Consider the following 25175-nt stretch of genomic DNA (forward strand, 5'->3'; position numbering starts at 1 on the left):
ATATACATAAGCATATGGGAGTCAAATTGGATGACTACAGGGACTCATCTCAGGCTCACTCATTTAACAGTTCATCTATTGCTAAAATTATTTGAAAAATCAGTCAAGAATAGAAAATTGTTCAAATCAAGAATGCCAAAATTAGAATGCGTAGTTCGTGCATAAAAAATGTCCGTCAAAACCAACATATGTTGAACGATGTTCAACGAAGTTGAAGAAAGTTTTTCAATTGGATTGGCGTTTATTCTCTTTAACATACAGTGTGAAGTATTTCCCTGATCATTCTGATTCAATTTAAGCGAGTGAAGAGCAAATTGATATTTTCGTGCGTTATGTGTACGTTATCATCTCTGACACACAGCATGTTGAAGCCACTCAGGCCGCCAGTTTCACCCTCTTCTTGGGAAGCGATGACGCATTCAAAACATTTGGTAGTGTGGGTTTTCCAGGGAGTGCAAGCACCTCTGCTTCTCGTAAATACTACTGTGTATTGTGCACAGACATCAATATTGTGATATTTAAATGATGTGCATTTGAAAACAGATGGATCGTAAGGTAATCATTACATGATGTGACAAGCGCAAATTGAACCATTATAATTAGAAATACTGTCTACACTGGATGCGGTGCGACACGACAAATTCCCAATTGTAAACTGATGCCCCATTCTGTTTCTGACGTACTTCAAGCACTCACACTACTTCTGATACAAAGAACAAATGTATTTGCAATGGTCGCTTTGTCTCGTCTAGTGTAGACCAGTGGTTCTCAATCCTGGTCCTGGGGACCCACAGCTCTGCACATTTTATATGTCTCCTTTATCTGACACACCCAGTTCAGTTCAGAGCTCTTTCCTAACGAGATGATGATCTGAATCAGGTGTGTTAAATGAGGGAGACATACAAACTGTGCAGAGCTGTGGGTCCCCAGGACCAGGATTGGGAACCACTGGTGTAGACCACTGCAGGCTGTTGCGACTTAGACACTGGACGTCCGGTTTAGACACTGTGTTAGCCAGCAAGTATTCAGTAAATTGATTGATGCCCGTGATGTCAGCTTTCGAAAGTTTCCGGAATATAAAAATATAATAAAATATAATAAAATATTATTCAGTAAGACATTATGATTCTGTTTCTTGCCATGCTGCTAAAGCTTATTTGGAGCTTTATGAATGTATTTAGCATACATCTTGCTAGGTTCAGTCATGTAGACCACTGATAATTTATCTGTATTATCCTCAAACCTCAGTGAATCACAGCGGCAAGTGGACAGACACAGAATTTGATTACACCAGCAGCAACATTAACAGGATTTACATGTATTTGCATAGAGAATGTCACTTTTTGTTGACTTTAACATGTGCAGTGATCTGTGGGGTTTTGTTGGTTTGTGTTTTTGCTCTGCTGGCATTGATGTGGTTTTATCTATTTGACTGTCTGTTCAACGTGACCTCCAGTCCATCCGTTTGCACAAGGTCTCCACAATCGCCTCACATCCTGACAACACAAGAGACGGGGAAACATAGTGGCAAGACACCCAAACCCCGACCCTTGTATCTCTTTAGCACTCGTGTCTTTCGTCTTTTCCTTGCATCTCCCTCGATCACTCTCTTATGACATACTCCAAAGCGTGGCTATGAAAAGACAGGAAGTGAGGGTAACGGTTGTCTGTTCCCTCTTGACAAGATGCTTAGAAGTTTCTTCTTATTCTCACTGTTGTCTCACTTTTGCGTGAAATGCCAAAACAACACGGTGCAAGTCTGGAAACTAGCAAACAACAGAGAGAAGAGAACACAAAAACACCCCAAAAAAGATATTTCTGTTCTGTTAAGTCCTTTCTTTCTCTGTCTGATCTTCCGAGGCCGTCTGAGGGAGCGGATCGTGTCTCTGACAGCAATCTTCCTCAGGACATACAGACGAAGTCAGAGATGACGTGTTCTACAGAAATGTCATTTCTCTCTTTTAGCCGAGCGTCCTCGGGCTGAATGAGTCTGAAGCCGAGAGGCGTCACTGAACTCAGGGTGGCTGAAGGCTTTCTCTATCCCTCCTGCTCTTTTCACTAGTATTGAGATTTGAAGATGTGCTTTCAGGGGCTATAAACACAACACTCTGGCCTGGTAGATGTGTTTTGGATTTTTTGCTGAGATTACAGAGATAATGAACAGCGTTATGAGCATCCTCCAAAAATAAAACAATGAAAGTGATAAAACAAGAAGAGTATCATGAGAGGGAAGATGACAGGCCTTGAATTTCTCTCATTAGGGCCTATGTTTGGATGGATCGGTTGCTCATGTTCTTGCTCATCTCAGTTGAATAAATGCTGTGTTTTGTGCCTGTTTTCGTTTTGTACCTGTTTTCGTCAAAGATCTACAACCACAATAATGCCATTCTGGCAGCGCTTATGTGCTTCAGATGATCAATACAATAAATCACAGTTCTAATCGCAAGAAGTGGAACGCATGTCAAAATGACTTTTCCCAAACTGTAAATGGTTAGTTCATCCAAAAATTAAAATTCTGTATTTACTCATTCTTATGTTGTCTTCGCACGTCACGCAAGCATTTGATACATCCATGTTTAGTACAGTATGTGCGTCATTGTAAATCTATTCATTATATAAAGCCATTGTGTCCAGGGTTCTAAATTAACACCCGCCAACCCGCCAAATGCGGGTTAAAATTCATTTTGGCGGGTGTTAATAAAAACTTACTAGCCAGTTTGGCCGGTGATGCATGAGCCACTACATGCAGGGATGTAGTGGAGGCTAAACGCACGTAAACGCCGTTTACGCACCTCCCAAAATTCGGAAATAGCATTTACCCACCTCCTAAGTGTGTAAATTGCGTTTATCCACCTCTAAATTTCACGCTTTTCCAGTGCGTGATCGCCGAGCGGTACATGATTCGAGCATTTGGCCCGTTAACGACAGAGCAGAACATTGAGCAGAGAGCGCAGCGCTGACACACACACACACACTCACACAAGGAAGAGAACGGAGCGGAAAAGACACGCTCGTGAAGTTACTGGCTGCGAGAGAACGAAACCTGATCGCCGAACACGGAGGGGCGGAACGGAACATTTATTATTTTATTTTTTTTCTGTTAATGTCGGCAGCATTACACTTGTGGAAACTACAGTGCAACTTATATTGTATTTCTTCTGTTAATTACAGAAACTTTTTTCTGAGTTTTCTTTAGCCTAAAGTTTGCGAGAAACCATGGAAACGAACGGACACAGAAAACACAAGAAATAAGACAAACGGAGTTGGCTAGTAAACTAGGTTAATATTAAACGAAATGCGGCAGTGGTTGGGACAGACTTCTGGGGGCGAGAAGAGGAACGAGGCAGGGGATGAGGAGGGTATCGACAGAGAAACTAAGAAAATGTAATGCCAAATGGCAGTGACGGGTCGTGAATGGCTAGTGTTTGATCACAATAATGTCGTCATGTATTGTCAGGATTGCCACATGTATAGCCTACTCAAAAAAAACAAAAAAAAAATTGGCTAGTGGATATTCTGATTGGCTGGTAACTTTAGAAAGTTACCAGCCACATTGGCTGGTGATCAAAAAAGTTAATTTAGAACCCTGATTGTGTCTCTTCAAAAGACTTGGATTTGGATTAGACCACTCAATTTATTATTTTTACAATTTAGATTTTTGATACTGGATCTAGTTTAGAGGAACTAAATTAACTTTATATCGCGAATCATATCGTTTACATCAACGATACATATCGTCGTATTTTTATATCTCGATATAACAATGTATCGTTACACCCCAAATTATTATTATTATTTTCAAATAATTAAAATATTTTTATTTAGTTTATTTAAGAGTTTGAATTATCATCTTGCAATAATTGTTGTCATATTTTCTGTATTGTAATGCATAAAAAATAAAAAAATCCGTTCAATAAATTGCAGACTTCTACAATATCTAGGGCTGCAACTAACAATTATTTGATAATCGATTAGTTGGATCAAATTTTTTATTTATTTTTATTGACAAAATACACGATTCCACATCCTGCTCAATGCTGCCCTTCAAACAAACGTGCCAACTGAATGCTATGAAAACAGCATATATAGAGAATATATCTATATCAATGGTATATATACCATATATGCAAAAGAGTTATGTGCAAAAGAGCCATAAAGGAGGTTTTAGTATTTGATGCATTTCTTAAATAATTCAAAACATGTTTGTCTTTTTCTCTCTCTCTCTCTCTCTCTAGGGGATGAATGGTACCTGTGCCGGCTGACTCTGACCCTCTCCAACCTGTCAGATCTGCAGTGGGCCATGTTCCCCTATCCCTACCTGGCAGCTGTGGGCCCTGACACTGGTGCTGGCTCTGTGGTCTACAAGCTTGTGGCCCGAACTGGCGATGGCTCAGTGGGAACAGCTCACTTCCTATTGGTTGATGGTGGGTTTGATGGGTAGACGCTTTAATCATCGGAAAACTGTCAATACAATCATGCTGCCAGTAACAACGCTGCCCCACTTTAGATAGAAAGTGAATTAGACTGATGTCTCACATGCAGACATGCATTACATGATCAATAATTTTAACCCCATGCATTGTTTATGCTTGAAACTCAAATGGTTTAGCTAACACACTCAGCTTAGGTTTGCGAGAGAAATTCACAGACTTAGGAATGTACTGACAGGATGTTTAAAGTTTTTTGTTAAGTTTTCTTTTCATGGGATGGAGTTGCCATGAAATCATAATGGACTCCATAGACACGCTTTTATTTTGAAACAATGGCAATGACATGCCTTTTTCATTAGCCAGTTGGTTACTGCTGTAATCGAAATAGCATAAAGCACTAAGTCACTAATGTAATCCATGCCGTTTCCATAGTTATTCGTTCCTGTTTAGTGCACAGAGACCAACAAAGGTTAAATGAATTTGACACACTGTGGAATTCAATCTACAGTAATTAGTCAAAAGCAAATTGACCAAATGTTCTTTAAACATACAACATATGTGTACATGCTGATCTATGTGTGTGTGTGTGTGTGTGTGCTAGGACAGGTGTGTTGTCCTGGTTTTATTGTACCTCTAGGACATCTTCAGAAAATCATAACCTCTCACAATGGCTAGTCATTCATCATCTGATATGTTGTGACATTACAAAATTACTTCTCTGGTCCATAAGGATTTATACTCTGCTATAAATATTCTGTCTCTGGTGATATTACACTCAGATGTTTATAAAATCTGTCTTTAAGTGTCGTTGCCTATAGTGCTCTGTCTCCAAGTTTTTAAGTTGAATGTCATTCATTATCAAGTAGGCAATTTACAATTTGGACTTGCAGAAAGATTTACTTGTGCTTGCAAGAAAAATGGTCTTAATGTTTCAGGTAAACATAGATTATAGACTTTGACTTTGCAGAAAGTTGATGGAAAATATAAAACGGACAGTTCGGGTCCTGGATGCTTATATGCATCACAACATTTCAGCCATGTTATGTTTCACAATAAGTTTGCTTAATAACATTTTAATAAAAAATTGCATCCTTAACAAAATCAAGGCCGTGTTATTTTATGAATATTTTCACAACTAAAGGGTTGCAGGCATTTTACTGTATGTTGTGCCTTACAATATCCTTTAGCCTTGACTATATTCATATAGAAGTGTAAAGGCAGCTAAAATAGTTACAGCACACTCATCATATTTCATTATGCAATAAATGCAGATACTATTGTTCAAAAGTTTGAGGTTAGTTTCTTTAGATTTCTGAAGGATCGTGTGACATTGAAGACTGTATTAATGGCTGCTGAAAATTCAGCTTTGCTATCAGAAGAATAAATCATTTTTTTAATATTTATATATTTTCAATATTGAATATTTTCTATTAAAATATATTCTATTTTCAATCAAATAAATGCAGCCTTGGTGAGCATAAAAGACTTTCAGAAACATTAAAAAATATGACCAAGCCCAAACCTTTGAACGGTTTGTATGCAAAAATAACAATAAAATCATTGATGTCAGGTAGATACTTTCTTTTCCCCTTTTGTTTAGTAGCATGTAATTGTGTATACCTGAATAGTCAATTGTTACACCAATTTGACTTAAAACGTAAAACAAGAAACTATCCTGTTCCTGTCTAAGTGGGCAGTTCTTAGCCTGAATAAGATGCAAAGTGGAGATAATGGGTATAGATCATACATTTCTCATCATTATCATTAAAGTTTTCATTATTCGAAGAGAGCTTAAAAGACAGAATCAAGCATGATTCTGAATCAGAACTTTTGCAGATGAGTCTTCAAGCAGCTGCAAGAAGGGCAAGGCAGAGCGGGAACAGCTGGGAGATCTGCTCCGCCTCAGCAGCTGTGTTCTTCATCCACTTCCTCTTCCTCCAATCCCAAATAATGACACGCTCAAGGGGACAGCGGTTAAAATGAGCTCTTGTCTTGCTATTGTCCTGAAGGAGGAACAGAGGGGAGCATAATGCTCCTCACACACATACACACACAGATGCACTGAACCACAGCTGGCAGAAGGGTCCCTTACTCCTAATGTGTGTAAAAAGACTTCAAGGCTTTTATGACTTTGTAATCCTCTTGCACTTTGAGCTGAACTTTACAAGAGTTGCTCTTTTTAATATGTGATTTATAAACAAGTGCCATATCACAGTTTTTAGGCGATTTATGCAGATTTTTTTCTACATGCCACAAGTCATCATTTTAAAATTAGGCAGGTTGTTCCTACTATGCAATACATTTTCATGTCCGTATAATAGGCCTATATGGCGTAATATACTGGATAAAAATGTTTTTATCTTTACATCTAAAATCTATATATATACATTTAAAATATATTTTCTGTTGACCACAATCAGTGTTATTTTATTATGATTTATTTACTACTATAGTATATATTAATATTTTGAATTACCTTTTATTTTATAATGATAATAATATTTATTATTATTATTATTATTATTATTATTATTATTTTACTTTTAGTAATTTTAGTACTTCAACTTAAACTGTTTTATTATTTATTATTAAAATATTTTGCCCTTAGACATACAATTTTGTTTTATTTTATTTTTATTTAAATAGATATTTAAATAGACCCATTAAATGGGTGTGTTTTGTTGTGACAGGTGGGGAAGATTCATTTGAAGTGGACCGAACAACAGGAGGAGTGAAGACCACAGGGCGACCTCTGACCCCCAGTAAGGAGTACACACTGACCGTCCAGGCCGTGGACCCACAGGGCAGGAGGGGCCCGCTCGCCTCTGTGTTCATACTGGCCGGCTTCCGGCCCCCTCAGTTCACCAACACCACCTACACCATCTACATCCCAGAGAGCACTGGGGTGGGCCAAGCGTGAGTACAGGAAACTATGTGTTAGTGGGTGTGTTTGTGTGCATCTGCGTGTAAGAAGATTCAAAATTTGCTGCTCATTAGAGGGTAAGAGAAGGATTGTGTGAATGTGGCCAACTCTGAAGCTTTATGTGTCATCTGTTGCATGAAACAATTCGCCTGGAGGGATAGCGGAGGTTGAGAGAGGGGGGACAGAGTGAATGGAGGGGTTGTGGAACACAGATGCATCATTTTGTCCCCAGGCTCTGAATTTGAAAGCGTGTTCAAATTCAAATATTTATTAAAAGAAACTTCTGGATAAACATGAAGAGCAGTGTCTGAATTTCCCCCTTCGGGCACTGGCACAGACCAGAGCATAATGATCTGTGTGGAGGAGGAGAGGACAACTAATCGTGGAAAGAGAGACATATTAAAAAGAGAGGAAAAGAGAGACGTATTAAAGAGTGTGGAGGGGAGATGACATGGGAAGAGAGCCAAAAAGTATCACCATATCTCAGACATGCATTATTTCCCATTTTCCAAAATCTTGTGAGTTGCCTTGCTGTCAGCTGCCTACAAAAGCAGCTGCATTCTAAAGCCCCGTTCACACAGACAGTGTTTTTATTATATATTATTATATATTTTATTATATATATTTTGGCCGCTAATGGGCAATTGTTTTTTGGTGCCATACTGGCAAATGGCCATAGCTTTTGAAAATAATTTGTATGTTTTCTTGCTGCTTAAAATGAACATTATGCAGGCTAAAATGTGAATGAGGCTTCAGGGAGCATTTTAACTTAAACGGCTATTTCTTAAAAATAATTCTTAAATGGCTAATTTGGAATGTTTTACATCAAGGCAGCATCTCTGTGTGTCACACAAAAAGAACTTCTCATGTGAAGCACATGAGACTTGAATTAAATCCAATAGTTTCATGTTAGCAGGTTCCTAAACTAAAAAAAAAAAAGATGTTTTTTTTATTTTAAGAAATGAATACTTTTATTCAGTAAGGAAGCATTAAATTGACCAAAAGTGACGGTAATGACATTTATAATGTTACAAAAGATTTCTGTCTCAAATAAATGCTGTTCTTTAAAATTTTCTATTCGTTTTTAGAAATACATTTATTATGCTACTAATACATATTTATAATTAATCATTTATATTCATTACCACTTTTAATTAATTATAAAAGGCCACATTAACAGAATGCCATATTAACATATAGGCTATTCAAATAAAACAATACACTTTATAATATTTATAATACACAAATATGATCAAATAATCCAAGAAATGTCATGGTTTATTTAAAAATATTTAGCAACTTTTTGTAACATAATAATAAGAAATGAAATAATAAGAAATGTTTCTTGAGCACCAAATCAGCATATTATCTCTGAAGGATCATGTGACACTGAAGACTGAAGTAATGGCTGCAGAAAATTCAGCTTTTTTTACATTCACAGAAATAAATTACATTTTAAAATATATTAAAATATAAAATTTAAAATTGTTATATATTTATATAACATTATTATAAATTGTAATATAGTAATATGTAGTACTTTTTTGTATTTTGATAAAATACATAAATATAGCATTATAAAAATAAATACTGTCTTGCTTAGTAGCTCACAATGTGTTTGGAACAGAGTTGGAAATTCTATCTTCTTAGAGGAGAAATTCCTCACAATTCATAGTACATGTACATGAATTAAATGCTGGCCTGTGCACTGAATCTGTTTCTTGTATGTGTCTGTAGGGTGGCGGTGGTCCAGGCTATCTCTTTCCAAAGGAAGAGTCTGTCCTATATGCTTCTAGTAAACCCAGGCAACCTGTTCAGCATAAACCAGGAGAGTGGCGCGCTCAGCCTGACACGTACTGTAGACTATGAGAGTGGACAACATCTCCATCACCTGCAAGTCAGAGCTTCTGAACCAGATACAGGATTGAGCAACATGGCAGAGGTTAGCACACCTTTACCTAGCTATCTAAACATGGTCTTTCTTTTGATATGTATTGCTCTTACATTTATTGTTCTTAAACTAATTATAATTTCTTCAGATTTAAAAGCATTTTTCAACAAATTTTATCTCCAAAAGTACATTTAGGTCAGAAGTACACAACTAGTTCTTTTGTTGCTTTTTTTTCCAACTTATACATTGTATTTACCAACACACCTAATTAGATAAAACGTCTTAAGGCCTGTTCACACCAAGGACGATAACTATAAAGTAGCGGTGTAACGATTCGTTTTAACAACGATTCGATTCGTATCGCGATTCGTGGTTGTCGATACGATTCAAGGACGATATTGGTTCATTTAGAACGATACGATCCGAAACGATTCAGTGACTTGAAATCGATTCAGTGACTTTTTAGCCAAAAATTCTTGAAAGGGAATCAGGTATCAATTAATTATGCGCGTGCAATTAAAGAGTGCACGCTACGAGCACAGTATAACGATGACAGGACATGAGATTTCGTTTTTCTGAGGTGAGAGACTTTATTTCGTTACAAGTTACGAAAATAATGATAGAATAATGACACGGACATATAGCCTGACAACATCATCTGACCGCAGATACCGAATCTGGACAACACGTTTTTTCTAATTTAAAACGTAACGACGTTGCATGCTTGTAGTTTATTTTGTGCTTTATATATAGGCAGGGTTGGGGAGTAACGGAATACATGTAACGGCGTTATGTAATCAGGATACAAAAATCCAGTAACTGTAATCCGTTACAGTTACGTCAAAAAACGTAGTAATCAGATTATAGTTACATTTTGAAAAAAGGGGGAATACTTTCAGGATTACAATGGTTTCATTTAAAACTATATAAATAATTATTTTGGCATAATAACACATATTAAGCGCTGCTTGATTATACAGTAGTTCCTGGTTCTGTTGCCAGTAATGACTCGCGTGTGCCACGCGCTGGTGCATGTGCAAATAACAGCTGTCTACAATCTCCTCAGATGCAGATTGAATTACTGCTGCTAAACGACGCTGCCTGCGGGTAAAATCGCTTTTAATTCATGGAAATTCCGCTGCTATTTTGTAGAAATTCGGAGGGTAGCTTTTTTAGTACCCAAAATGTCCTTTCTTAATCTTTTCTCACGTAACGGGATGTCTAGGTAACATAGGGGAACTCCCACTGCCAACGCCACAAGTTCAGTCAGGCAAAAAAAAGTAACCCTCCCAGATCACGGCTTTAGTCAACATGTAGGCCTATTTTAAAATAAACTAATATGTAGATTGTGTAAAAAAATTTAAATGTGTTTTTATTTTTTAGTTAAAAATTTGTTAAAAATAAAAGAAAATAATCTGTAATAACATACATTAGCCACTAGATGTCTGTATAGCCCTTTACATAAATATATATTCAGGCCTGTGTTAATGTGTTAAGGCCAAATTCTTAATAAATAAAAGTTTTTTTTTTTTTTTTTACTTTATTTATATACGTGACCTTGAAGTAATCCAAAAGTAATCAGTTACATTACTTTCATATTATAGTACTTGGATTACGTTACTGAATACTTTTTTTATGAAGTAATTTGTAACTGTAACGGAATACATTTTTAAAGTAACCCTCCCAAGCCTGTATATAGGCTAGTGAAACGATATAAGCCTGCAGTGCGTGCCGCCGCATTTGCGCGTGCAATTGAAGAGTGCGCGCTACTGCAGTATAGCGGCTGAGAGGACAGGAAAGTCCGTTTTTCTGAGGTGAGAGACTTTGCGCTGCTTGTTGTCTTTGCGCTCCTGCTGGCGCGTCACGCATGGCGATCACGTCACAGATAGGCAGACTGAATCGAGTAACGTTTAACGCCTTTATCATTAAAAGTGCTAAGAAAAAAACATCCTTATAAAGTCTGACGTGCTTAAATCCAATGCGTTATTTCATAGTATCGATACAATCGATTCATTACCTTTTAAACGATGTTAGATCAATATATGTCTAGATCGATATAACTTACCGAGCACAGATCGATGTAGTTGGATCATTAAGAATATAAATCGATACATCGATGTAGTTGATGAATCGTTACACCCCTACTATGATGATAACGATAAACATAGTTCTAAAAATCGTCCTAAACATTAAATAGCAGAGTTCACACCACAGCTATAACGATAATGGCACAGAGAAACTATATCATTGGAATCACTTTCAGACTGATTTTATCCAGCTGAAAACATTGACAGTCAATCAGAATCCATCCTGCTGTAACGATCTCGAAGCGGCAGACGAGCACGCACTTAGAATAAACTGAATGATATCATCCGCTGGTGTGTATGCTAATATAGTTATCTTTATAGTTATCGTTCTTGCTGTGAAAGGGCCTTTAGGCCTGACATTATGATTCTGTATGTGTGGCTGTCAGTCATTTGCATCCAGGCCTTGTACAATTTCATGACACATCTGGTTCTTTCAGAAGAGAAAGTTACATATGCTTTGATAAACACAATAACACACATGTGCATAAAGGTACACACAAGCACAAACAGGAACAAACATACACATATCAGCAGAAAAGCAGTAATTAGAGATTGTGTGGCACTGAGGCCATCAAACACGCCACAGCTGTGGCCACTTATGAGACTTGGTGGTGCATGTGTCTTTATGTGTAAGATAAAGAGATGTGACAAATCCAAAGAAATATAACAGATGTTTGATCTATTTTACCCATCATGTTGTTGTTGCCGTTATTAGAGGCGCAAATGTATCCATCCGTGTGTGCGTGTTGTTCACACTGTTGTTGTTCCTTGTTGATCTTCTTTGTTTGGCAGAAGTTCCTCCAGAATAATTGAGTCCTCTTGGTGGACTTGGCTGAGACACAGTGATGTGTAACTTCGTCTGTGCCAGCGCCAGTCACACACACACACACACACACACACACACAAACACATTTTAGATAATTGTCAGAGTCACTGCCCCCTGCCAAATCATTACACCATCTGTGAAGACGACTCCATGAGTAGGACAAGCTAGAACAGAAATGAGATGAATCAAAATGAGAGAAGAGGAGAGGAGAAGAGACCAGAAAAGATAATAGACAAAACATTATCAGAAAAAAAGAGAGAACGGAGATGACTAAGGTGAGAAGAAAAGAGTGTTTTCTTCTAAATGATTAGACAACAGAGAAAAGAAGAGGTAAAACAAGACAAGGTGAGAAGAAAAGAGACAACACAAAAAAATGAAATGAGACTGGAGGGATGGAGATAAAAAAGACCAAATGAGTTGATGACAACAGAAGAGGCTAAAGACAAAGGTGAGATGACGCAAGAGGAGAAGAGAAAATAATGAGACGAGAGGGGAGGAGATTAGATGAGACAAGAAAAGAAATGAAGAGAAGAGTGAGCGTCTGTCCTCTTAGCATGTGAAAAATAATTTCATAAATAATGATGAAGCTCTGCTCTAAGACTCTTCATCCCTTTTAGACCCCTGTTGTTGCTGTTATTAGCAGTAATGCTCCACCAGCAGCAGACATCAGATTCATTACTGCCATATTCAACCTCTAGCAGCCATGAAACAAACAGAACGTTCCCCTCTGTTGGGCAGATTCCCGAGGGACGACAGCAGGGAAAAAGAAACCTGTAATGCAGCGCTACATGGGCTTTAAGATGCTGTCCTGACGGCTTCAGAGCTGTATGGTCAGCTATGGTGCTGTGTGTGTTATGTGTAAGGAACTTTTCCCTCTTGGCAGTTCTGCTCCTCTGAGATAAGCAGTTTCGCGGGACTCTCCCTTACCATGACTAACGCTCCCACTGAGAACACGTACCTCGCTTTCCCTCTGCCTCTGTTCGGTCAAAGTCAAATCCTGTGCCAGTATTCAGTTTGAATGCTCAGAAAATCGCTGCACAGAGAGAAGCCTGAATGTAGATACAGGGCCTCCATAAGCTATTATCTGAGCTTCAGTTGAGATTTGCTACATTAAAGTCTACACACTGAGTTTGACTGCGGTTTATGTGTGTTTGTGGGGTGGTTGAGCCATTTGCATTCAGTGGCTTCTGCCACAGCTGTTCTGTCTCTGTCTCTTCTTTTAATGTTATTCCGTGTTTAATGCTGTTCTTAACCGAAAGCCTTCAGAAAGACAAGTGACTCAGGACATTAAATGTGTCTATACTCATGCAGGGTTTTAGTCCCTGTAGAAAAGATAGCCTCCTATACAGATATTTAGGTCAACCATCTTTCTGGAAGTTAAATTGTCTGTCATATACTGTCATTGTAACCAAAAATGCATTTGGTTACAATGACAAGAAAATATTTTACTGATGGATAAAAATAGAAAGAAAATGTACAACCCAATCCATCAAGTGATAATTTGTAGCTCATTTACTCTCATAATAATGCAAATATTGGCATGTTTTTAATCATTTTGTATAGCCATATGAATTTTGCATGGAAGGTCAGTAAGGACTCTGAGTATGTTTGCAGAGGTTGTGTGATAAATAATCATTATCTACCATTGTGATGAACTGGTTTGCTAATGTTCTGTCTTGTTCTGTTTTAATCTGTCAGTTAAGTATTGTAATGTTTGGTATTTTTAACGTGTCATCACAAGATTCTGTGGCAAGAGCTATTTTAGTCTTGAGGCATATAACACAATAGAACAGATAACAGATTTCTATGTCAACTTAAAGGGCACCTATTATGCAAAATTCACTTTTACATGGTGTTTGAACATAAATGTGTGTTGGCAGTGTGTGAGCAAAACCACCCTAGAATGATAAAAATCCACCCAGTGTTTTTTTTACAATCTCAATAAATCATAAGCACTTTCTCAGAATGAGCTGTTCTCAGATTCGGCGCAATGTGACGTAGAATTGAGCAGGCCCCTCCCACGACTGTTGAGTGACACTTCAGTTTGAGCCTAGATCCGCCCTGAGTGAGCTGGACACAGAGTCCGCCATTGTTCGACGCTTGAGCAGCTGTAGACAAGAATGTCTCCTAAGCGATTGAGGTGTGTTGTTGATGGATGTAAGAATGAACATAGCAGTCTTCATTTACTCTCGTTGTTACTCGAGGATGGATCTGTACTGTTTGTGATCAAGCTTACACTCTCCGGAGCGACAGGCCTAACGTGACTGTACACGGAAGAAATGAAAGTGCGAGCGCGCTCTTTATGACAGCTCTTCAAGTCATTTTACGGATATAAGGTTTACCAGTTTATTTAGCACCCACTGAAAAGGTGTGTATATTTGTTTACTGTTAGTTGTAACGAGTGTTTTGTGTACTTCGCTGTGTATGTTGTTGATAATGAAAGGGAGAGATAGAGAGAGAGTTTATGGATAAGACTTTAATGCGCACTTCTTATACTATGTTTATTCAGCTCTTACAGAGATTCTCTGGAGTAAAACTAACGCTCATCTTTTGTGTGATGTACAATAAACTTCACTGAACTCGTCAGTATATTTTGGTCATCATTCGGACGGGTTTTGCTACAGCAGGCTTGTATTAGTGGATAAAAGCAGATGACAAATAAGTTATAACCATAATTAAACTAAACTATACCTGTTCTATGTCCATACAGCATTTATTCTCTGGCTCTGTGGGCATTATTGTCCGACTCCGAGTCGAAATGAACGCCGCAACTGAGAGTTTCTGTTCTGATATTATCAGATGAGATTGTCCTGACTGAGCGCAAGCTCGTGAAGCTCCGCCCCCTGTGCCGTGCAGCAGCAGTTAATTTGCATTTAAAGGGCACACACTAAAACAGCGCGTTTTTCTGAGCCCCAAAAAATTACAATTTAAACATGCTGTAAAAAATGATCTGTTGGGTATTTTGAGCTAAAACTTCACATACATACTCTGGGGACATTAGAGACTTATTTTACATCTTGTGAAAATAATCATAATAGGTGCCCTTTAATGTAAAGCATTTTAAATCATCCATTAATATTCTTAGAATTTTGTTAAAAGACATACAATAGATGGTCTATTCTAACTCTATTCAAGGCATTTTGATGCTTTAAAATTAATTTAATATAACTTGAGGAAGCTATTTGAATGTTTGGAAGGAGGCTTTTTTTTGGCGGGGGGCTAACCATTCATGTTTCCATACTTGTCCACATAAATAACGTCTCTCTCTCTCTCTCTCTGTCTCATTTTCTTACTTATGCAGGTGGTGGTTCACATCACAGATGAGAATGACTGCACACCAGAGTTTATGCACTCCATTTACAGTCGAGACAACGTCCCTGAGACCACCCCAACTGGTACATCATTACTGCAGGGTGAGTGTCTGTTTCTCGATTTGTCTCTCTTCCCATCTCTGTTACCGTCTCACTTTCTGTCTCTGTCCATGTTTTTCCCCCGGCGGTCCCGCTCTTGAGGCAGGTGCTGTTGCCGTTTGCTCTGCGGGGGCAACTGTCTCTTCTACTCAGTCCTGTAATTATGAAATAATTCATTATGGCAGCACTTTCTGGGTGGTAAATGGATTGTAATCAAAGCCAGCTTGGTGGCTCCCAGGCAGAGGAGCTTTTCTGCCCCCGTCTTCCTCTCCTCTTCAATCTCTCATCATCCTGACTACCTCTGTCAATCTAGTCAGGCCATCAATCCTCCATTTTGTGCTTTGCTGACGTTGTTGGCTCTATAACCACAGGTCAGAGACTGTGACCCAGCAATAGGTGAGGTGGGTGGGTACGATGAGGTAGGGGAGGTGGGGGGGGGGGTACAACCCCCTCCATATTCTCCAGATAATCACTTCTGATAGAGACAGGCAGCTCTGAAGAAGAGGCATTCGTGACCTCCTCCTCTAAAACACAATTATTAATAAGATGGGACCTGTTTATCTCTCTGTGCTAGCCCTATTAGCGATCATATCGCTTTAATTGAAGGTGTTTTAGTGGCTTAAAAAACATGAATGAGTCGTGGTGTTGCGTTTCAGAAAGAGACTTGAGTGAATTAGTTTGAATAAATGTTCTGTAGCCTTAATTGCCCATGTTAAGGCAGACAATACTATTACTATTGCTTATATTTAACGTTTGGGATTTAAACATTTTAAACACTATTTTTGCTACATGCTTAAATGATACCTAAAATTTTCTTAAAGAGAGGTGTGCTACTTTTCTGAGCAACTAGGTTTTCTAATACGTTCAGAAAAATTAGCCAAAATTCTGTACTGTTTTGTATAAATACATTTAAAATAAAACAAAAATCATTTATTTTAAAGGCTACAAGTGAATTTAGGCAGGAAATATTTTAATATTCAGTATGATAAATGAACATTAATTTTGAGATTTGCTAAAGATTATATTGAAATGTTGTTTTTTTCCCCTAAAGATTAACTTTAAGTGAATATTATATGATGACAAAGACAGTCTTAACACTTGTTAAATATCCAATACTATATACAGGTATATCCAGTATTGACTGATGCTAATAAAAAAAATAAATAAAAAAAATTTAGATATTGGATCCATTATGGAACCAACAATATGGGCAACATTGAGTGTCTCTTGTAAAAATTCAATAATTACATTGAGGAATGGACCCAAGCCATATCTAGAAATCAGAAAATCAGAGAGACCTCTGGGTGAGCTTAGTTGACATGGGCACCTTAGCAACCACATAGCAACATGTTAAAACCACTCACAGGCAAAAGCAGTTAACAACATTAAAAATATGTGAAATAAAAATGTAAACTAGCAAAATTAACACACAGTAGAAAAAGTAAAACTAAATCTATAGATGTTGGACTATACAGTATGTGTGAATACATGCATGTGTCCTTTTCATCTCTGATCCAGTTGTATTAACCGTCTCCAATCTACTGGTTCTCTTAGTATTGAACAGAAGCTAATGAGCTTTGTGCTCAGAGGCTGGGAGATTCTTCTCACCCAGTGCTCATCTGAGATCTGAAGCCCAGAGATGTCCACCATTTCAAAGAGCTCCTCACCTTCTCCGCAGAATCTTTAGTGATTAACGACCCTAAATTTAGACTTTGTTGTCCACAATCCTGCGACTCTGATGAAAAGAAGCAGAAAAGAAAGCAAAGCAAAGCAACAAGGAACAGAAGTGAGTCAGATTTGGCAGACAGCATGCTTTGTGAGGCAGATGCACAAATCTAGAATGCCAACTGCATTTATGCAATTCAATTATGTTTACATATTGCTGCGCCGAGTGAAAACATGCACTGTTCGCTTTCTGCCGTATGCAAACAATGATTCCTGCCTCTGATTCCAGTTGGCTCTTCTGTTTTAGTGTGGTAACGCAAAACAACTTTCTTTTTCTGTCTCTCTCTCTTCTTTCTCTTCTTGTTTCGTCTCCCTCGCTCTCTTTCTCTCGCTCTCAACATGTAAAAGCAGCAGGTTCACACAAACACCAGCTGGGGCTGTTATTTGCTTATCAAATGTGTTCTCTTGTGAGCGGGAAAAAAAAAAGGAAAACACGGAGCAATCGTCGACTGTGCAAAGCCTGGCAGAAGGGAGAGAAGATTATTATTGTTGTTTACCTTAAAATGGGATTAGACTGTAAATTGGGTGCCGGCTTTTAATAGGGCCTAGCAGGAAGAGAAGTGCAGAACGCGCTCCAATTATCGCATGGAAAACTTCTCGGAGAGGATTTAGCGCACGGCGAAGCAACGCACTTAAAACTTGCCCAACCTTAGCCCACCTTCCTTCCAGCCTTCCTCTCTCTTTCGCTCTCTCTCTTTCCCAAGCCGCCTAACTGGTATGTTTAATTTAGCCCTGGTCTCTCGTTCGCATGCATTAAATATGGTAATAGGTAGCCCTAAGAGACAGTGTATTAGGGCTTGTATTTTTAATGAAGCTTCTGTTTGAATCCTGGCTTTATGACTTTGACTTTATATGCTTGCTCGACTGCTCCGACTCTTGTTTTTACGCGTGCGAGGCGCTGACACCCACCCTTACCCACCTGCTTCCTACCGCCGCAACAAGTCCTCGGCTTTTTTCTGCTGTACGTTGCTACATTTGTGGGTGCTAGCTATTTGCCTTGGAGATTAGAAGTCCGTCATGTGGCTGTAGTAAATGAGTGTGCTAGCTGGCTGGGTGTGATGACAGCTTGCCTGCAGTGTAATGATACAGGACGTCTGACTTTGGCTGTGGGCCTAATGACAGCAAAGCCTTCCTCCACTTTTACTTTTGATCTGCTTCGGTCAACAGCAGCTTTTCACCGTGCCACTGACAGATGGGCACTTAAATTGATCAAATATAGAATTGGCCTCCGCTACATAGTTTTAATTAATATTGGCTCTATTAATATGACACCGTACGTAATTTAAAAAGCACTTAGCACAAGAAGTCCAACAACTTCAAACAAGATGGTTTTCAGTGTTATACTGTGTCCTGACTAGGTAAATCTCACGAAACCCTCCAAGATAGATAGATAGATAGATAGATAGATAGATAGATAGATAGGTTTTAATAGGTTTAATTAAAAAGTATTTTCCAACTGGCTGATTAATTGCATGTTTAGGGCACGCCAATACACACACAAAATCTTCCAAAAGACCACACAAGCATTGGTCATAGTGACATTAAACCTTGTAATTGATTGTGAATAGCCCCATACCGGAACATTCCAGGCCTAATGAGAACACAACTGTCTGAGAAAAGCATAGAGATGATTGAGAACTGACATTTGTTTTCAGTGCCTGACCCAGAACAGATCCCCGCCAAGGTTGCCTTCACCACAATTTACTGCTGTGTTATTGCTAGCTGTTGCTTTTAGTCAACGTGACCTGTTATAACATGGCTCTTTCATCCCCCTCTCTCTCTAGTTCTGGCACGGGACTGTGATACGGGCCTGAATGCAGAACTTTCCTACTTCATACAGAGCGTGGACTTTGACATCTCATCTCAGGGAGTGGTGAGCCCCAGTCAGAGGCTGGACTATGAGAGACCCAACCACATGTACGAGTGCACGGTGGTGGCCGTGGACAAGGGAACGCCCCCTCGCACAGGCACAGCCTCCATCCGGATCCGCATGGCCAATGTCAACGATGAAGCCCCTGTCTTTTCACAAACTATGTATGATTCTTTTCCTCTTTCTGTTTTCCTTTTCTTTTTGTTTGCTACCTCATTATTGCAAAGCTATCTGGAATACTTTATTCTATATATCCTATATAATTGACCGTTGATCTCTCAATTCACTCAACAGCCTCTTTATTTTCACATAGTAAGTTCATTTAAACTCAAACTAACTTTTTTTTTTGTTGCAATGACCGGATGACTGTACATTATCCCACTTTCTTCACATCTATTTTACAAATAATTAGATATAAAATATAATATATATAAAATAAATGAATAAATGGACATTAAATATTGACATATTTCACTACTTCTCTCTGTTCTATTTTAGTTTTACTTTTCTATTTATTTCTCTCCCTTGTTTTTTTCCCCTGTATCTCTTCCAACTGTCTTGGAGTGTCTAAGAATATACAAATATGAGTTTTACACTGTTTCTCCTCCACAATGGGATTTCATTAGAGCAGAAGCTAGCAGAGGGTCCCATGAAAGCTGGGCGTCATGCTATACGGCTCTGGTATTTATTGAATGTAGCCAGAAGGAGAGTTAGACATTTGGTCCGATTCAGCAGAAAGACAACAATCACAGTGTAGCAAGCGAGCCATCCATACACACACACACACAGGCTCTATTTCAGTACATCGTCTCCCTTGGTAAGAGTTTGGGAGACACATAAAGGAGCTGGTGGTGGTGTATCATCATTAGAGCTGCAGTTTGTGTGTGTTTGTGTGCGTGTGTGTATGTGTGTGTGTGTGTGTGTATGTGTGTGTGTGTGTGTTTATGTTAGGATTTGCTCTGGTTCTTCTCAGTGCAGGGACCGCATGGTTGTTTGTGTGCGCCCTGGGATACACTTCAGAGGCCGTGTTGGGGAAGCAGATGGTGGGTCTGTGATGTTCTTAGCCTGATCTGTCTGTCTTTCTCTCTCTGTCTCCCTCTTTCTGCAGATATAAAACCTTCCTTTCTGAAGATGCCGGCCCTGAGACGTTAGTAGCCATTGTGCATGCCAAAGACCCAGACGGTGATGGCGTAACGTATGCCATCACCGGGGGTAACGAAGACAGCAATTTTGAGCTGGACAACCAGAAGGGTGAGTACAGTCAAGTGGGATGCAAACTCAAAACTAGTTGCTGTGGCCTTGGCGATGGTGTCTTTAACAAGGACATCCGAAGCCATCAAGAAAATGAATTTCCTCTTCCTGTCTGCTCAACACTCTCTTTTCATCCATCATTCAGCTCACGTTTGTGGTATTTGTGGGAAAAAAAAAACACCCCTTGTGTTGTTTTTGGTCTACAGCTCTTGTTTTGTGTGTGTGTGCACTTGTGTGTGAATGTAATGTTTGTCTGTTTTCAAGCCTGCCTGCCTGCCTGTGTGCTTTCAGTTTCAAGGTTACATTTGTCTGCAGTGTTTGCTTTTCATTTGTTTACCAGCACATTTTATGCCTGAGAGCTGAAAAACAGGAGTATGCTAAAGCTCTCTCCTGTCTTATCAGCCTCTCGGCACGGCTGTTCCACCACCCAACCCATTACAGGCCAGAGCAGAGAGATGGCCCGTGGCTTTAGCACTCAGAAAGCTGCGTGGAGTTGTCACTTCAAAGATGCAGGAGCATGTTTTTTGCACACAACCCCCTGCTTTTCAGTTTTATGAATGTGCAGCCATTACGGGTTCATTTTGCAATATTGTAAAGCATGATTCACAAAAGCAGTTATCTTTCGTTCTTTTCAGATATTAATGTTTTCGATTCGAGAGGTTGTCACCTTGTGTGATACGTGCCTGTATTCATAAACGGGCCTAACAATGACTTATTTGGTTGTACACCCTTGTGTAAAACAAGTGCACATACTTTTTTAAAAAGAGTTCTGTATTTGGAAATAATACACTTTAAAATACTATACTTCAGTGTGAACTGAATGTAATGTTTTTTGGCACTTTTTGTCATCTTTTATTAACTGTAATTAGTTAATTGTTTTAGATTAAAATGTATTATTGTTTAAATTCATATTAAATGCAATTAGCTGAATTTTAAAGTGCTTTTTGAGCCACTAAAATAGGACTTAAAGGAGTCATATAATGCCATTTTTGTACAAGCTAATATGATTCTTTAGGGTGTAAATTAAAAGTTTGTAATACACTTTAATTAAAAATTCTCATTAGTATTGTAAGAAAACATTCATTTTACCTTGTCAAAAACAGCTCTGTTTTCAGCACGCCGTTTAAGTGCATGTCTTTAAATGATAATGATCTTTGCTCACCCCGCCCCTCCGTTCTGTGCGTACAGTTTTTAACAATAACACAATAACCATAACGCGTTGTTCATTATAAACATGGGATTATGAATTATATTGAGAACGTCATACATAGAAAACATGCCCGTAATGTACCCTGAGTGTAAAAATAGCCGCATTCATCGTGAAGCGTGCAGCAAGCGATTTGCAAAGATTAATATAAATATTAATATAAAGGTTAATATAACGTTACACTCAATTCAGTTCTTCTTGAGGTGCAGCAGGAACACGAATAGTTGGTACCGATCCTTTTTTCAAGAGCAGCTTCTTAGCAAATAACCAGCTTTTTACTGATCCTCGTTTGTAAAGCAGTCTGGTGAAATGATTCGCGCAAACATGAAAGCATTGACGTTGATCGTGGGGAATATTCCCTTCGAAAACAAACTCAGCCACTGCGTCTTCAGCTGTACGGATTTAGGAACATCAAAATGATGCTGTGTTCGTTATCACACCCAAGAACAGAACATCACAATCGCTTAGACGCCATTCTGCTCATAGACAGTGTTCCAGCTATCAACAATGAACGCGGCGGTCGGCGCGGGCTATGATTGACAGCTCGCTCACGAGGGCGGGTCTGTGTTGAAACGCTGCTGTCAATCAACCATCGTGGGAGGGGCGTCGATTTTGTGACGTCACAAAATCGAACAGCTTGATTTGAGACAGGGGAAAACATATAAGAAGATTAAAAAAAACACCACTGGATGGATTTTTATTATTTTATGATGGTTGTGTACAGGCACTGCCAACACACAGTTCAGTACAATCAACTGGTAAAAGTGCATGTACCATTATATGACCCCTTTAATTACATCTTGTAATTTCACAATTACTTCTATTGTCTTATGAAATATAGTTAAAGTGTACTGCTGAATGCACCGACAAGCCTTCATTATAAACTAAAATATATTTTTATGTCATTTCTATTGATATTTGTAATTACTCATTTGTAATGAAGTTGCTATTTAGTGCATTTAAAATATATTTACTCTAAATTAATATTGAAGACACTATGGTTAAAATTATAATCAAGTTTTTTACTTGGGCTTTAGTATGTTAGTCAACACAAAATAAATAGGTATACTTTGACAAAAGTTTAATGATTTAAAATGTACTTTAAAGTAAAACCGTTAATTTTTCATTACAAAGTGTAGTTTTTAAAAGTGTACTTTAGTGTGTTAAGGAACATACTTATGGAAGTGTACTCTCTTTAAATACACTTAAGTGTCCTTTTATTTCATTAATATTTACAAGTACAGTTTTTTTTAAATATATACTTTTCAAATTTGAAGTACACTACAAGTGCACATTTAACACAATCGGTTGAGCACACATATTTTTCACTGGGGCAGTGAGATGAGCTAAAGTGTTTTATTGAATTATTTACAGGCATCATCAAACTGCGCCGTAGTCCTCCTCCTAAACTGCGCGGGCCTCAGTATGTCCTCAGCGTCACGGCGACCGATGACAACGCAGCAGGCGGGCCACTCCTCCTCAGCAGCTCCGCCCAAGTCATCGTTGGCATCAATGACATCAACAACAACAAGCCAGTATTTGATGAGGTGAGGTTAAAAAATGTTTTTAAAACTTTGTCAAAATCTAATTTTAACAAGAGAAGAGCTATATAAGTTGAAAGACCACAAAAGTGTGTGCAGGAGAAGAGTCTGACTCAACCGGTGTTGATATGAGTAAAGAATTCAAATATATTCTCTCATTAAATCTGCCTAGCATCAAGTGCCTTAGGCTTTTAATACCAGTGACACTGTGAACACTTCACTAATAGCAGTGTTTAGAGACAGAGATTAAGTCAACGGGGACAAGAAGTAAAGAATGATGGATAGGAGTTGATATACAGAAATGATAGAGAGGATAAACAATGAAATACGCCTACTGATGACATGCTCAGGCTCGTTTTATCACCCAATCACTAAAGACATTATGGAAATCAACTAACTGCACAGGCACACCCACAAAATCATATCTGAATGCAATTTTCATCCTGCTATTCTTAATTTTCAGTTGTTTATGAATGCTAGATTGTGAAGGCACTGAATTGTGTGAGGCAACTGAATTGAATCAACAGCTGATTATAGCTGAATTGAACTTATTTCATAATTGATCAACTTTACATAGTTACTGAACTGAACCAAACCAAATTTAGCTGAATGAGGACACTATTGATTTTTTTAGAGTTGCTTTTGTGTTATATTCCTGCTTTGAATCGATCTGTATTATATAAAGCGCTATATAATTAAAGGTGTATTGACTTGAGGATGTAGCAGACTGACATGATCTGACATACTTTACTCAGACTACAAACCAGATACCTGAATTGGCTTTTCAAAATGCTCTTCCTGAATACGTTGCTCATCTGGCTAAAAAAAAGCTATTTTGTGAATTCGCCCCTAAATGAGCAAGTAAAAGAGAGCAAATATTAAGAGCATGTGGAAAAGGAAACACAGCGAGAAAGAGACAGGTGAAAGCAGAGCTGTGGGAAGAGCAGACAGCTGGCAGTAGGAGATCTAAAGGCTCTTGGAGGTCTCCGGTGGGAGAGCTTCTCAGCGCAGGCCGGTGGTGCAGGAGGGCTGTGTGTGAGTGCGTAGGAGGCAGAGCTGTGTCCCTATACACTCTCCGTGAGCCCCACAGGCCCTATTTCTGCTGCCGCCGCCGCCGCCACCTCCTCTGCTGCTGCCCATGAATATTTCAAGGGGGAATTACTCACCGGCACAGGGGATGCATATGAAATAGAAGCACTAAGTGAGCCCCAGGGGCAACATCTGGCCCTGTTCCTTCTTCTCACTGTCTCTCTCTTTCTCTCTGTGCCTGCCCTGCTGACCATAGTCTTTTCCTTCTCTTTCACTGGTTCTCAACTGGCTTCAAGAGACTCTGATCTTATATCAAGAGGTGGCTCAACACAATACCAAACTTCTTTATTGTTCAAAAACTTGCTTAAATTCAAACATTGATAGTTATTTAACCTATGTCTTTATTAGAGGTATTTTTTTGGTATTAGCATGAGAACACCTCAGCAGTCTTCATTTTCTATAGTCTGAGTGTTTGGTTTTTAAATGTCTCTTGAATTTAGATGGTTATATGCTCTGCATAGCTAATAATTAATTGCACAAAACGCATTTGCGACACTCCAAAATAAAATAAATAAGAATATTGTGTACAAAGAAAATGAAGCCAATTTTGTACATTTTTTGTATTGTGATTGATAATTTTCATGACAAATGAGCACCCATTCCCCACATTTTCATATTGCCATTTTTTCAAGACAAATTTTTAATTCTCATTGACTCAATGATATATACTGTTATACAAGTCACTATAAAGTTCAGCATTCAAAATGTAATTTGAAGCGATGCCATCAACATTATATTTTCATTGAATTGGATTGGTCTGCTTTCTTACATCTGTTTGCAAATCTAGTGTTTTATTAAAATTAGCATTAGTTAAAAGCGATACAACAAATATAACTATGATGTTTTTTGCAATACAGCATGAGAATAAGATTTATTACTCACTGCAGTAATTACAATTCAGGGATAGAAATGTTATGGAACTTGT

The 25175-nt window shown here is 38.4% G+C and overlaps 1 protein-coding gene across 1 annotated transcript in view; it reads left to right on the forward strand.

Annotated features, from left to right (window-relative positions):
- LOC307172009 (neural-cadherin) overlaps positions 1-25175 on the forward strand; it is a 114929-nt gene that overhangs the window by 48485 nt on the left and 41269 nt on the right. Inside the window, exons 2-8 of the mRNA XM_079893996.1 lie at positions 4236-4424; positions 7121-7346; positions 9091-9295; positions 15459-15570; positions 19077-19326; positions 20271-20413; positions 22995-23167. Of these exons, the coding sequence (XP_079750122.1) occupies positions 4236-4424; positions 7121-7346; positions 9091-9295; positions 15459-15570; positions 19077-19326; positions 20271-20413; positions 22995-23167 (1298 nt within the window). The remainder of the gene's footprint in view (positions 1-4235; positions 4425-7120; positions 7347-9090; positions 9296-15458; positions 15571-19076; positions 19327-20270; positions 20414-22994; positions 23168-25175) is intronic.

This window comes from Squalius cephalus (genome assembly GCF_949319135.1).
Source record: "Squalius cephalus genome assembly, chromosome: 15".
NCBI lineage: Eukaryota > Metazoa > Chordata > Actinopteri > Cypriniformes > Leuciscidae > Squalius > Squalius cephalus.